The sequence below is a fragment of the Stegastes partitus genome, unplaced genomic scaffold (genome assembly GCF_000690725.1).
Source record: "Stegastes partitus isolate 25-593 unplaced genomic scaffold, Stegastes_partitus-1.0.2 Scaffold131, whole genome shotgun sequence".
Lineage (NCBI taxonomy): Eukaryota > Metazoa > Chordata > Actinopteri > Pomacentridae > Stegastes > Stegastes partitus.
In genome coordinates, this window is record NW_007577862.1 from 550,897 (window position 1) to 566,558 (window position 15,662).

Genomic DNA, 15,662 nt, shown 5'->3' on the forward strand with positions numbered 1-15,662 from the left:
TTGTCACATTATACACAGTATCAGTTTACAGTCTTGGCCCGTGATTGACGGCTGAGAAAAATCACCAAGCTCATAATGCGGCCAAATTGTGCAAATATTATATTATGAAATTCCCATTAATATAATTTTCCTATAATTGCCTATTGTGCCTCACCGGCTGGGTCTGAATTTACATTCGCCGAACATAAACTGATGGACGACTCGCGGGAGCTTGCTGTTGTTGGCAAGGCGCAGTTTGTGTGTCTGGCAATTTCTCTTGCTCTGCCTTTCTGGAACACTTTACTGCCCGTACAGACCAAAGACACAGTGGGCAGAGCATCATTGTGTCCAGGTGACGTTTCTGGTCTCTCAAGAATTTGCCACCGTTATTTTTAGCCGTTGTTCCAAACTAATGTTTTCGGCTCTTTGGGGGAAGTGCAACATTGACGGTAATGAAACTCTGCTTGTTCACTCTTGTTCAATTAAACATTAAAGCACAATACCGGTGTTGATGACATACAGGGTCACAGACTCTGCTCGCCTCGTCAGTCGCTGAATCACAGTACATTAGAGTCACTATTTGAGGTGACATTCAGAGGTGGCATTGCGTTTTCATCAGCTGATGAATGGTGTCAGCGCTTGAGGTTTCTAAGGTACACCTCTCCATTGTTTGAAAGACTGTGAATGATAGCTTGAAGTGTTATTCATCCATCCTCTTCCTACACCGCTTATCGGGCTCAAGGTTGGAGGGAGTTGAAGACTCATCACCTCGGTTCAGTTCAATTTGTGGAATTTTGTTCGGCTGAAGTTTGCATCAGCACAGTTCTGTCACAGCCGGAACATAACTGTATATCCTGTATGATACAGCATACGTACATCACAGCAGTCGGGTATGGATGCTGTTGCGTAAGCCTGTCTGGGCTGAGTGGGGCACACCCTCGACAGGTTGCCAGTCAATCTCAGACACAACACACAGGCAGAAAAACAAAGTCATACCTACAGGGAATTTAGAGTTTCCAGTTCACTTAACTGACATGTCTTTGAATTTTTATGTAGGGTACTAGAGGAAACCTTTGCTGACACAAACAGAACTTGCAAACTCTTTTAAGGGCAAAGCAAGCTCAAAGTCACCATCTTGTGAATAACAATTAACAATGCAATAATAACTCAGGCGCCTTTTATCAAATGTAGCGATAATGAAAAAGCTAACATCATCATCATGGCCTCTCTCTTGAAACTTCATAAACAAATAGGAACTTAGTTGAAAAAACATTTGACCAAGGCCTTTCTCTTTTCTTCTCTCTCTTTAAAAAAAAAAAAGAAAAAAATCACTTAGGTAAATGGCAATGTTCAGTTCTGTTTAAATGTTCATTTTTAAACACCAGATTTGGACCGAATGTCCCTTTGTGCTTTATTTTTGAGGGAGCATCTCTGTGGAAATCTGGCTGTGACATTTGAGGAACTAAAGGGTGGCCTGATGGTTATGTTGTTGGGGTTGTTGAGTGGGAACCTCCCATCACAGATGTCAAGTTGAATTAGACCCATGACACCCCAGAGGGCTCGACGGTTATCATGCACCACCCCCGTTACACCTGCTCAGAGAACCAATCGGGACTGTACCCATCCACACTGGCCTGTCTATATATTTAGAAACATGTTTCACAAACCTGCCTATGATGACTATATGTCGTTGTCGTCCCCCCCGTTGCCATAAATATCAGCGGTAACCTCAAATTGCACATTGTGGGACCTAAGCTAAAAAGCTCCTAAATGTGTAAGATGATTATACTGCTGCTCCAGAGTGTTGTTTGACCACTGACTTACCGCTGATATTTGCTGTATCTCCTATTTTAAACACGAGCTACATATCCATACTTTGCACGCAAGCTGTCACCTTTTTCCTTTCAGCCAGAGCCATCAGTTGCTCTTTTCAGCCGCCTCTGAAACTGCCTTTGCAGCCTGCCGTAATCCCTGATCATGAATCCCTAACTCCCTGAGTAAACTGGTACTAGATGTGGCCACAGATCCATGGTAACGAAATTCCACAGGGCGTAGCCTGGCTTTCCAGTGTTGCTACTAAATCTCGTCTCTTATAACCTAAGCCTCTTCCGCTCATGTGCCTCATCTGCTGCATCTTCTTATGGTAAAGTGAGTTTGTCATATAGTCCCACCAAGTGTTGGACCACAGCACTAAGCAAAGTTTTAAGACATGGGTGGAATTACAATGCAGTGTTTCCTTTTTCCCAGTCCTACCTGCCGCTGAATACGTTATCCTGCACCAACTCAATAATACATATTTCCTCAACAACAGCACATGTGCAAATGTAAGGCAGTGTTCGCTCACCTACAACTTACAGAATTCATTTATGTTAGTTTATGGTCCATTTAACTGAAGGGTATACCGAATGTATCATGTCTGAGAACAAAAGCATCACATATTATTTCTAATTACTCGACAAGGGTTTTCCTGTAGGAACAAAACAGAGTGTCTGCTGTGGCGCTAACCAACCCTTTTTTTTTTTTTTTTTTTTAACAGCAGCAAAGAATGCTAATGATTACAGATGAGTATTAAAATAAAGGGAGCAGGTACAAGAGGGAGATAAAAAGGTAGGAAAATTAAGAAGCGCCATGCTGTTGTTTGCCTAGTCAAGCTTAACCTGAAAGTTAAGTCGAGGCTCAAGTTAAATACAAATTCAGGGGGGCAGCAAGGCTCATCGGCTCTGCTCCAGAATGGGGCCAATCCTCCAGTCGACCCACACTTTGGACAATTTGGCTCTTAAATATGCGGAAGAGTCGGCCTGGTACAGTGAGATAAATTAGAGATGGGTTAGTGACAATCTGCTGGTCAAGTATAACATGTATTAAATCTTTTCTTACAGGCTTTTTGGGAAAAAACTGTGAAGTTGACATCGATGCTTGTGCTCTGCCCAACAATACGTGTCCACCAACGACTCGGTGCCTGGATCTCCCTGATGGCCTTCAGTACACCTGCCGTGTACCCTGTCCTCAAAACCTTCAAGTGAGTAAAAACATGTTAATTCATCCTCCACTTATTCACAATACATTGGAGGATGGAGGCCTCATTTACAGATGAAAGATGTGGGAACACAAATAAGACACTTGAAAAACAATATTAAAGTGCAAAGTTAGTAAAATGATTTTTAAAAAAGCACACTTAAGGCATTTTAGGTTTAAAACTAGATTATCATTTACAATTTGTCTCCATTTTCTGCTTTATATTCCTTTCACAAGTTTTCAAGTAATATAAATATTTCAATAATCATCTCCTTGTTCTCATAAAGAAACGTATATGTATTCTCTACGGAAGTGCAGGCAACATTATCTCAACAGTAAGGAACCATAGCAATGAAATTAATGAGAATCTACGTAGCTGGAGGAGTTTCCTAACTCTGTTTGATCATTTTTGTCATTTATGAAAGCGGAACTCAGCCGAACAATCACGATGACACCCAGTTGAGATGGCGATACATAATGGATGTATTTCGAAATGAACAGTGTGACACTTGTGGCATAGGAACTTAAATGAACCTTGATCAAATACAGAAACTATTGTAGTGGTTTAAAACATGTTGCCTAACTTTCAGATGTTATATAAGAAAGCTGCTGCAAGAGTTCTGCAAAATGTTTCCACAAACTGAATCCAAACATTGAGAACTTGAGTGTGAAGGTCTCAAATATTAATTCAGTATCTTATTTATAAAATGTGGGATAATCCTTTGTTATACACAGGGATAAAAATAAGCATAAGTCCCACAGGAAGATTGACAGCAAATGCGATAATCCATAAACACAGCAATCAGCTGGTGTCGAAGCTCTACAGTATGTTAGTTCAACCGGGAAGAAAGTTGTATTAAATCCTTGACTAATGAGGGAAGTCATTTGAAATTTTGCTGTGTGAAATAGAAAACGACAAAAACACAAATGTAGTCGAGAGATTTTTACCTGTGATCTGACTCTGCATACATACAAAAGCTTGGTTAGTGAGCACAGTTAGTATGCACGATATACTGTATACATCTTCCATACTTTGGTGGAAGAAGACAAAGCAGCAATGTGTCACTGTTAGGATTTTTGCATTTGACATGCACAATGGGAGCACATTTACAGGACTGAAAAGGCCTCTGCCACCTGACATAAAAGAAGATTTGCTATGTCTGTATTTGTCAATGCTCCGATTTCTTTATGTTTATAGGAATTGACCCTCTGCTTTTTAAAAGAAAAGCAACCAAACCTGAACAGAGAAGCTACTTCAGATGACAGATGGAGATGATTACTCACTGTGGAGCAGGGCTTGTGTTGGCCCCGGTACAGAAATGCCATGATGTCTGCATTATAACCATCCCAACAAGCCAGCTCTTCCTCTGTCCCTTTGTTTCTCCTCTACCACATATACACATGCACCAGCTAGTGTCCTTTTTTGTTGTTGTTGTTGTTGCTGCAGAGAGCTCTTGGGAGGTTTAGCCCTCAATGACCATTGATCTTTTCTTGTAAGACATGATAAAGATGCTACACGGAATACTGAGTGAATCCACTATAAAGCATGAATCAGTATTCATGACTGTGTCATGTGGCTGTAATGAAGCTCATTTTCAGGCAGCCAGGAGCAAGAAATGAATAGGGCTTGCATTGTAAAATAATTGATACATTTTTGACCAGAATAAGCTGAGTCCAATCTAAGATATTACCGTACAAAATAAAGCGGGTTCATTTTTGCACATGAAGCAGCATCTTTGAATTTTCTGACATACAATTTTTCTTCTTTTAACAGCCGTGTGCCAATGGAGGGAACTGCGTGTTGAATAATGCCAGTAGCTACACCTGCATCTGCACACCTGGTTGGACTGGTCAGAACTGCCGTGTAAATGTCAACGACTGTATTCAACATTGGTGTCAAAATGGAGCCACGTGTGTGGATGAGATTGATGGTTACAGGTTAGTGTTCAAATCCTGATTGTCTTCCGGCTATTCTGGCAGCAGAATGTCAATGATTGTAAAAGCTGTGACATTTACTGCTCCCTTCCTTCAGGGTTGAAGGAATTCTTCATTCTCTATACAGTATTAAGAAATTCTGTTTAATCTGTTGCTAGCTGCCTTTGTCCCAGAGGATACACGAGCGTCCACTGCGAGGACGACATTGATTACTGTGTTGGCCATCGCTGCTCTGATCACGGCGTCTGCCTGGACCAGCAGCACAACTTCACCTGCCGCTGCACACTCGGATTTGAAGGGCCGCTCTGTGAAGTGGAAACAAATGAGTGCAACAGCTTCCCCTGCTCAAATGGTGCCACCTGTGTGGACCTAATCAGTGATTATCGGTGCCACTGTCCCCGAGGCTTTGAGGGTATGAGACCATCTGATGCGAGCATATTTGCAGGCAGTATAGCCGGCCAGAGGAATGGAGGTTTAAATGTTGAGGTTTTGAAGCTGAAATATGCACCATTTAAACAGAAAGTTCATCAAAATTTGCGTGCATTTCATATACATAGATTAGCCCCAACTTTAAAACCACCTGCCCAGTATTGTGTTGGTCACCTTCATGCTGCCAACAGAGGTCTGGTCCATTGAGGCACCAACACTTTAGCAGCAGATCTGTTGAGCCCTAGAAGTTGTGAGAGGTAGCCTTCGTGGATCAGAGTTTTCCAGCACATCTCATAGATACTCAATTGGTTTAAAACCTGGGGAGTCTGGAGGCCATGTCAACACCATGACTACTGTGTCATATTTCTCAAACTACTCCTCTTTTTGTAGTACTGCAGGCATCATTATCCTGCTGAAAGAGGCCACTGATATGATGGAATATTGTTGCTATAGAAAGATGCACAGAGCCTGCAACAATGTGTAGGTAGGTGGTACATGTCAAGGTAACATTCACATGAATGGCAGGACCCAAATTCTTCTAGCTGAACATCGCCCAGATAATCACACTGCAAGCTAACGGTCCACATGACATAAAAGCAACCTCGATTCCTCGGAGCAGGCCATCTTTTTCCATTATTCCATGGTGTGTGACTCTTACAAGAAACTACAATGCACTATATGTTCTTACACCTTTCCATCACAACCAGTGTTCAGGTTTTTCAGCAGTTTGTGCTACAGTAGCTCTACTGTGGGATCAGACCACTCAGGCCAGCTGTCTTTTTCCGTGTTTGCTAATGAGCCTTGGGTGCCTGTGACCACCGGTTGTCCTTTTTCTTGGACCACTTTTGGTAGCTGCTAACCACCGCATCCTTGCAACACGCCCCACAAGACCTGCCGTTTTGCCAGTTGTCTAGCCATCATCATTTGGCCGTTGTCAAAATTGCTCAGATCCTGTCAGTTGAACACTTTCCTGCTTCCAATACATCAGTTTCAAGAACTGACCGCTCACTTGCTGCCTTGTATATCTCTCCCCCTGACAGCTGCCATTGTAACAAGACAATCAATGTTATCCGCCTCTCCTCTTAGTGGTTTCGTGTTGCAGTTGATCGGTGTGTATCAGTTGTCAGACCGAATATGCAATTTTGACTATGATGAAGGTATATCTATAATGATTGAAATACATAGAATGAGTGAGTGTGAATTAAAAGTATGAGAGCATTGTTTTTGATTAATTTCATAGCAATAATATGCTGTATTATGTTTATTATCTCAAAATTACATGAAAAAAGGTATAGGAATTGTATACCTTTGTATGTTTAAAATAGTTTGGCTGTTGCTTACACATTCACCATGAACCACTCGTATTAATCGTAGCCATGAGTCATGTGAATGTCCAAACCGGACAGTGGTGAAACCATGTGCGGAATGTGTAAGCAGGTAGTTAATATCAGGGGCTGGCTCAGTATCATACCAGTCGTAGAGTGTATAGTATAAAATGTGTCTTGAATGTGTAAAATATATTTAGGGTGGCGGTATAGTCCGCAGCTACCTTAATTATGTGAGTACCTTACAGGACATGATTAACGGAGTGCTTGCCAGTGTATGGGGTCACGACGGCGAAAGTACAATTACCTTTGGTGTAGACAGCAGTGCAGATAGGAGAGCAGCGCCCGGGCATATCGGGCTGTTAGTTCTCTATGAGCTCTGTGACTCACGGAGAACTGAGAGGTCTGAAATATTGCCAGAGGCCAGACCGAGTGGAGCTTTAAATTTGTCAGTAAAATCTTCAATCAATTCCATATCTAATACTTGCCCCGAGGATACTAAAACTGAGGTTGCACCATTTATGCATACATACAAGCTGCAACATGCCGAACACATAATCATTCAATCACGTTTTGAGCTCCTAGGATCAGAAGTAATCAGCTGCCTCGTGAAATGAAATCATGCCTTCGGTAAACTGGCTGCCGCATTACTGAAGACATGATTCGAAGACAATGAGCAGAAACGTGTGCTGCATAGGTTCGGCGTGTTGTGGTTACAAATACTAATCACATATTGGAGATTCACTACAATAATTATTAAATTCTCACAGCGACAGCAACATTCATCGGCAGGCACGTTTTAAACTGTATTCCCTGTAACATTAAATAGAGTTTATTTATTTCTCCCCCTTCATCTTGCAGGAAGAACCTGCTCTGAGAATGTAAATGATTGTTGGTCGCAGCCTTGTCTAAATGGAGGCTCGTGTATGGATCTGATAAATGACTACATTTGTCACTGTCCTCTTGGTAAGTACCGTCTACTTGTGTATTATTGAGCATGTTTACAAAAATATCATGCTATTAATTTTCTGTATGCTCTACCTTGGGGATATGTGAAAAGTTTATTTCTTACACAGTTAAGTTGTGTGATGATAATTCACTTTTTTTAAAGTTTAAAATGTGCTTTCAAAAATAGAAAAGAGATGGAATTATCATTTACAATATTCCTTTAAATGCATGAATGCAGGTTTTAAAAAAGTTTCCACGTGCAGCACTAAATCGGTATTACGCATCAGGGTTAGGAAAAATAACACAATTTGTTTTGCGATTTATTTTTCCTAATCAAGGCTAAAACAAGCATCAGCAGTGTAAAGAAAACACTCAAAGTATTCTATCTTGTTAAGCGCAAGTGCATACAAACGTGACTTTCCTACCGTAATTCAACTCTGATTGAGTTTTTGGCTTGTCCTTTAACCGAGTGACAACGTGTTTTACACATTTTCCACATGTTTGACATTTATTTATGACACATGTTCTGGAAAGGATCCATAGCTGGCCCATATCAGAGGTTGCATTTCCTTTGTGTGCGGCTAATTTTACTATGCCCCCTGGCAATAAACACACTTAATCACTACTTGATTGCCCAAGTCAGAATGCCGCCGCCAGCCCACTTGGCATTACTAGTCCAATGTCACATTCACTTGTAAACAGCCACAATCCACAGAGCAACGATTTACAGACAAATATTTGAAAAATAAAACCCACAAAACATAGGTGTTGACAGGACATGAAAAGATACTCCGGCGTTGGGCAGTTGGTCGATTTTGATGAATTATTTTCTTTATGTGTTCCACAAAGGCAGAAGTGTTGCACAGAACTGTTACAGGTTGTGTATTATTCTGCTTACATTGTTTACATTTGATGTAGTCAAACTGTGTGTTTTTCCTTCCAGTCAATATGCATTCTTTTTTTTCCCCCCATCAGCCAAATATGTCCCTAATTTACTACGCAATAAATCTACACAAATGCGGTTGAAGTCATTAAAACATTTATTACCTTGAAACATGTACAGCGTCTGTTACATGCTGTGTTTTTATGACATTATGGACACGGCAAATGCATCCCTGTAAATAATCTGCTCTTAATATTTTCTGCCTTTTGCTCAAATTAGATTACAGCCAAACCAGAACACCGGTGTGCGAGCAAAGCTTCCATTACCGCTTTAATTTCACTGACGGATTTATAGAGACGTGTTTTTGATCGCTTTATCCTTTCAGAAATTCAATTAGATAAATGGTCCGTCAAGTTTGTGCGACCACATCCTCCAAGAACACACACACAAAGGATCAGGGAAAAAAGATAACTATTTTACAATCCTGCGTTCGGCCAGGAACGGTCCTGCCACCTGTTCCTGTCTGCAGCTCGAGTACAGCGTGTCTGCGTTATTGAGTTTTACTTGTATTGTTGTTGCATTTGCATTTAAATTCTTATTACGTCGGAAACTGTACTGGAAATAGCCTAAAAAGCTCTCTGGGATTATTCAGACAAGCTTGCTTAATTCTTTAAATTTGCTGTGTTAGTGTCAGAAAAAAAAAAAGTAATTTTTAGTCTGGATCTGCATCAAAACACATTGATGGGCAGTTTTGGTGGCTGGTTGGTGGTAGCTTTTTTTGGAGAATGTCCAAGCCCTGTCACGACTGTGCCAGATTAATCAGCAAAGTTACTACCAATTAAATCCATAATGTTTCTATTGTGCCACTAAAACTTGCAGTGGTGACTTGAAATGCGCTTGTCATCTAAATTCCTCTACACCTGCAAACTCACATGCTGAGCAAACGCCATAATTTAATCAAGCCAGAAGGCACTACCCGTTTAAAAGCAATGCAAGGGGAAAAAATGGTTTAGTGTGAAAGTGTTGCCTGACATCTTCACTGATTCACTGACTTTCTGTCCCTAATTTAGCAATTATATCATGAAATGTAAAAAGACTGGTCAAAAATGTTGCAAAATCTGCTTTAAGCGCAGATGAACAACAGATATTCCCGAAAATGCAGGAAACATTCATATGGATTCCCTGTGGTGCTTTATAAATAGACACATGGTGGCATTAGTAGAACTGAAAGCTTTCTTTATTGCCTGACCTCATCAAAGTTCATTGAAGGCTTGCTACATGCAAACAACAAAGGCCAAACGCATGTTTGCTGGAGGAAATGAACCACACTCACTGAATCCATATTCCATATTCATACATGAACACTGGCATATAATTTATTCAACAACACATCAAAGTATATCTTGTTACTGGTCATATTGATCATGAGAGATTTGAGCTAAAGTGAAAAACAGCGAGTTCCACTGTTGTGCCTCTCTTTCTCTGCAGTGGAGTTGGACTGAGCCACTAGTAGCTGTCAGATAGAACAGGGAGTCCCATTTGGAGATGGTGACACTGTAAATGTGACATTCCTTCATGCAACATTAACCTCAGAGTGAATTGCATGCACAATTGGTTATTAAACACTTCTGAAACACTCTGTTGGAGGCAATAGCTGTCCATTAACTAGTCAAGGCAATACATAATATGATGGGAAAAGGGTAGTTGGAAGGTCATCAAACATCTAGATAGATGTGTTGATGTAAAGTCGGCCGCTCTGGAGCCACGTTACTATGTAAAGAAAGTGAAGCCTACCTACAGCTAAATGTGCCACATAGTTCAATATAAGTGTTGTGCAATGTGTAAATTTAAGTCTTGATAAGTAGGATATGTATTAGGAGGTGATATGTGTAATCTTTCACTCCTTTGCCACTCAGTGAGACTCCACTGCACAGATCTGAACTCTGTGCACTTTTGGCTTCGTTCCTGGTGCATGACTCAGTACATTTATCTGATACAATCACACATTTGCTATGAGACTGCCTAATTCCAGCTTTTGTGAATATAATTGCAAAAGGAAAAAAAAAACGTTGGTCTTCTTGGGCACCAGTTAAACAGTAAAAAACAAAGTAATCTGTTTTAGGATTCTCCCCCTTTAAAGTAATCCTTATTTGTGCCAGCACATGTAATGAGTATCAGTCGCACCATCCGTCTGTGCTTTATTTACAACAATAGATATTGGCATGGATATCTATCAGTGACATGCAGATGTGCATTTGGTGGGCTAGATAAATGTGATATAGATCAGTCTGGTATGGTAGGTCTCTGTCAGTGATTCACTCAATTAGCATACTGCATAGCAGGTAGATTGCAAGGGGAAGAATCAATACCCCCATTAATCTGCTAAAGAAAAGGTGTCTTCACCTAATAAAACTTACAGCCATAAATATGTGTCGCATACCGTGTGTTACGGTTATTTTGTGAATTCGGTCCTTGTTGCTTGTTTTCCCCAAGATTTTGCAGAATTTTCCTTTTGCACTGTTGCTTAATTTTGTTCGCAGGATTCGAGGGGAAGGATTGCTCTGTAGATGCTGACCTTTGCTCACTTGGAATGTGCAGCGAACATACGCTAATTTGTGCCGAGACCAAGGATGGTCAGAATGTTACTTGCACATGTGAAAGAGGTGAGCAAGACCTTTAACGGGTGGAAAACGAACACATGGTGAGAGTGAGAATGAGTGTGTTTCTCATGCCTACTGGCTTACAAAAGGACAAGTTGCCTGTATTGAAGGGATCTGGTAATGTACAGCAAACACTGCAGCTGCAGGCTGTCTCTAAATTCACTTTTCCTTTTTGTTTTGCTACAAAAAAAAAAAAAAAAAAGACTGCACAAATTCTATCTGCTATGTCTGCTTACTATTCAAAAGAACAGCTCAATAATTATGCAAAATGTTTCAACAGTTCCCAACTATTTAATAATCTTATGGTGATTTACACGGATTAATTCAATAACGCCTGCAAAAACATAATGTTGTTGGTGTGTCAGTCAAATCCTTTTGACTCCCTTCCATGAGGATGACAGTGTTATCGCAGCAGTTGCTGCCAGAAGTGACAGAGATAACGCAGGAGTAAGTGGAAGAGGCTTGACCTGTTAGATACTCTAAGCCTTGCCAGGGGTATCCAGGCTTCAGAGTCTTCCAAGTCAAAGCTGTGTGTGCTGTCAGTGATAGAGTGTCACTATGGCACCGCGTGTGCATGCACAGGAAATCATACAGCTTATTCCAGGATGCAGTTGGGCGACTTGAAATAAAAACATTTCGCTTACCGTGCCGATCATAATTCAGTCCACAGCAGCTCCAGCATCTCTTTTCAAATGAATGGCTATTACATCGAAGTTCATGTAACCCAATCAATAACCGTAACTTCATTACTCCTGTTGCATTTATGCTCGGCAGATGTCAAAGTGAAGGATTGTGAGTGATTTCTTATGTAAATGAAAGCAACCTGCCGCGAGCTGCTCTACCCAGATCACTTCTCAAGGGCAAACTGTGAGATGCTGTCTTGTCTAGATGTTTCAGGTCGGCAGTCTTGGCATCCATATTATCTAATGCTTGCCAACCTAAGGTGTTGCAAAACATGTTACTCACACCCTCCCTCACTATACTGTGTAGCCCACGCTGTCAACTTTTTGACCTAGTATTCAGTACAGACACTAAATCACATCACGGAACTGAGAACGCTAGAAAAACTAAAAATAGAGGAGTTTGCATGGTTTTGCATGATTCATATGTATCAGTTGTTACTGTATTTAAAAACACGAAGCCCTGTCTTGGGTTTCTGGTGATGTTCCTACTTGATTTTCAAGTGATTAAACTCTCTCGAAGAGCAGATTTTGCAGGACAATAAATGTGTTTTTTGTTTTTTTTTTTCAAACCCCGAGGCAATTTTTGACAGCGCTATTGTTTTGTTTCACATTAGCATTATTTCAAAGGAACAACTTTGCAGTGTAAGACTTATTTTTGCCATAAAATTATTGGAGCTCCATTATTTGTCTCATCAAAAGCTCTTCTTGGCATGAGACGGTTTTTGTCAAGTGGCAGGTTTTCGCAATGCAGCAGTTGTTTTTGTTTGGCTTCAATTTTTTGTTTTTTGGTTTGGTTTTGTTTTTTCTACACTTTTATTTTGCAGAAAAACTGCTTATTCTGCAGTCAGTTCTTTTTCTATTCAGTTTTTTTTTCTTTTACCACATCCCTAATTGTGAAGTACATCCAGACCCTCATGCTTTCTTTAGTCCTCGGCTGATTGTGCGAACCGCTCACAATGTACACGCATAACAATTGCTCCGTGGTAGATAAGTGTGAAGTTAACCCACATACAGCCTGTGTAGCACCGGCAATAATACGCCTTTAAAAAAAAACGAGAATGTTTCTTCTCTTTAATGGCCTGGCTGAGTGTGTGTGAGCTGTGTGGGAGCGTTTACACGTGTGCGCTGATGCATGTTATTTGTTTCATGTGGTTCTCTTTGTGTATAGATTGACTTTGATCTTAAAAATCACTGGATTTGCCTTGTTTAATGTAATAAATCAGAAGGGCAATGACTGGCTCTTATTAAACATGATTAAATGATCCAGTGAGCTGAGTCTGCATGTGCCCAGCAAGCTCTTTGAATCAATACAAGCTTTGAAAACAGGCTTTTGTTTGTGAAAACAAAGTCATGCTGATCCTAATTGGCTGAGGAATGAAACCAGGCGAAAAGGATTCCAATAACCCGTTTTTTTTTTTTTTTATTTCACTTTTTCTTTTTTAAACATGTGCTGCAGGGTTTGGAGGGTCATTTTGCGAAGTAAATCTCGACGAGTGCGAGTCAAAGCCGTGTCAGAACGGTGGGATTTGTGTGGACGGCACTGACCTGTATCAGTGCTTGTGCTTACAGGGTAAGTTGCGATGCAATTATATCCCCCAGTAGTTGAGATGATACGATTACGTGGCTAATTCAGACCTTTGTTGGTTTTTAAGTGCGCAACCAACCGATTCCAGCCCTGAAGTTATAACCCTGGCTTAAATGAAAAAGCTATCCAGAAACACTTAAACGCTCATTCTTTTTCCATTCTGCCGTCTGGAGGTCTTTTCCTTAGTTCTGTGGATAGATGCAGATGAAAAGACACTGAGTTATGTATCCGCCGCAGCAACTAGTCAAATAACCAAGCAAGGCCTTTTATTTGTCGTTTTAGTTCACCACCTTACGTGCAAAAACCTTGTCAGAAAATGAATTAAGCCACAACCTTTACTCTTCCCTTCCAGAAATAAACCCCGATCAGTCATTCCACCCACAGCAACTAAAGATGGAAATCCATTATAGACAATATGAATTCTGCACACTTATCAGCATCTAGTTTATTTTCAGATTTTGAGTACATCAGTGTCTGTTCATATCCATGAACTGATTCGACGTAGTTTTACAATCTACAATAGATCCATCATGGTTTCTTTTTGGAATCAAAAAGGAAAATATGTAGCCTAAGAAACTGGAGATTGGTTTTTATTCATTTCAACAATTAACTACTCTAACCCAATTTCTCCAAAACTCTCCACTCAAGAACTTATTAATGCATAAAATGAATAGAAACATTCCCCAGAATACTTTCCTCTGCTAAAAAAAATCTTTTCAGTATTCCAGAATAATAGAAAGAATAATGATAATAATAAAAAAAATTACGTTCAGTTTTTTTTTATTAGGCCATTGCTCTCAAATGAAGACAATAATTTTTACACAATGTTCAGTACAGACAATGTCTTATGTCTAGACTCTGTTAGGGTTAAATCTGTCTATCTTCTTTAGAATGTACAAGGACTTGATTTTAGAACAACTGGGCGGGATTTGTGGTCAACATCATGTATTTAGATTAGATTAGATTAAACTTTATTGTCACTACACATGTACAAGGACAAAGCAACAAAATGCAGTTAGCATCTAACTAGAAGTGCAATAATGTAGAGTATTTAGTACAGATATATTGTTAGAAAAAGAAAAACGTGATTTCTGTACAGTCAAGCAGTGTAAATAATGAACTGAATTATATCCTAATCAAACACAACAGGTGATCTGGCCGATTAGCACAATCTGAGCTAAAAAGCAGGAACCAATTAATTAACTTGCTTGCTTGGAATTAAAACTGCATACACTCGACAAAAGCCGTTTTTCTGTCATATGATGCTGATTGTTCTCTTTGCTCGTGATGCTTTTCATTGACACATTTTCTCACGGGGCTTCAGGACTCAAACGGTTAACAAATATTTGCTCGGATTTGTCAGATCACATAAAACCGTTCCATCAGAAATTGTCATTTGCATCACTAGTGCAAGAAGGAATAAATCGCAGCTATTTTTTCAATAATTTCTTGGTCCAGTTGACATCTTACCTGTGAGACATACTTCTGATTAAACCTTGATTGCGGGTGAAGCCTGTTATGCATTTTTAATGAAGTCAGGATAATTGTCAAATTTTATGACTTGGAGAGAGGTGGAAATTGGTTCCATGGTCAGTTTGAGAAATGATGAGAATTTGACCTGCACCGATGGTGCTGATAGCCAAGCATTAGTCATGGGCCTCCTGTAGCTGCAGTATGTGACAGTGCTAATGATAGTCATTTTGTAGCGTGACCATGCAGTGGAATATATTTATGGGGGACTAAAATGTCAGAAATTGGCAGCACTCACTTTTACTTGATGACTTTAACCTTTTATTTCTAAAATATCAAATGTGCTGATATAACTTAGAATTAATCACCATGGAAAAAAATAAAATATAATAATCAGGTAGGCTCACGGTATAAAAAATACATCTTGTTTCCTCAAATGCAGGCTGAGGTGCAGTCTAGTCTCCACCATGTGTTGCTGTAGCTGTGATGAGCTCGCTTGTAAAATTTCACAACAGCAATAAATTGCTTTGGGGTGTAATTTGATCCTAATTTGTATCTTTTCACGTCTGGTGTTTACTGACATTCATACACCATCTCTGATGAGATGCTTTTCTTTTTTTTTTTTTGTCTTCATACCAGGGTTTGGTGGGTTGAGCTGTGAAATCAACTATGATGAATGCGTCCATGGATACTGTGCCAATAATTCCACATGTATTGACCTGGTTGCAGACTATGAGTGCATCTGTCCTT

General features: G+C 40.1%; 1 protein-coding gene across 1 annotated transcript in view; it reads left to right on the top strand.

Annotated features, from left to right (window-relative positions):
• Nucleotides 1–15,662, top strand: part of eys (eyes shut homolog) — a 154,135-nt gene that overhangs the window by 18,224 nt on the left and 120,249 nt on the right. Inside the window, exons 8-13 of the mRNA XM_008278748.1 lie at nt 2,859–2,998; nt 4,769–4,932; nt 5,088–5,341; nt 7,545–7,649; nt 11,055–11,177; nt 13,314–13,427. Coding sequence (XP_008276970.1) covers nt 2,859–2,998; nt 4,769–4,932; nt 5,088–5,341; nt 7,545–7,649; nt 11,055–11,177; nt 13,314–13,427 — 900 coding nt within the window. The remainder of the gene's footprint in view (nt 1–2,858; nt 2,999–4,768; nt 4,933–5,087; nt 5,342–7,544; nt 7,650–11,054; nt 11,178–13,313; nt 13,428–15,662) is intronic.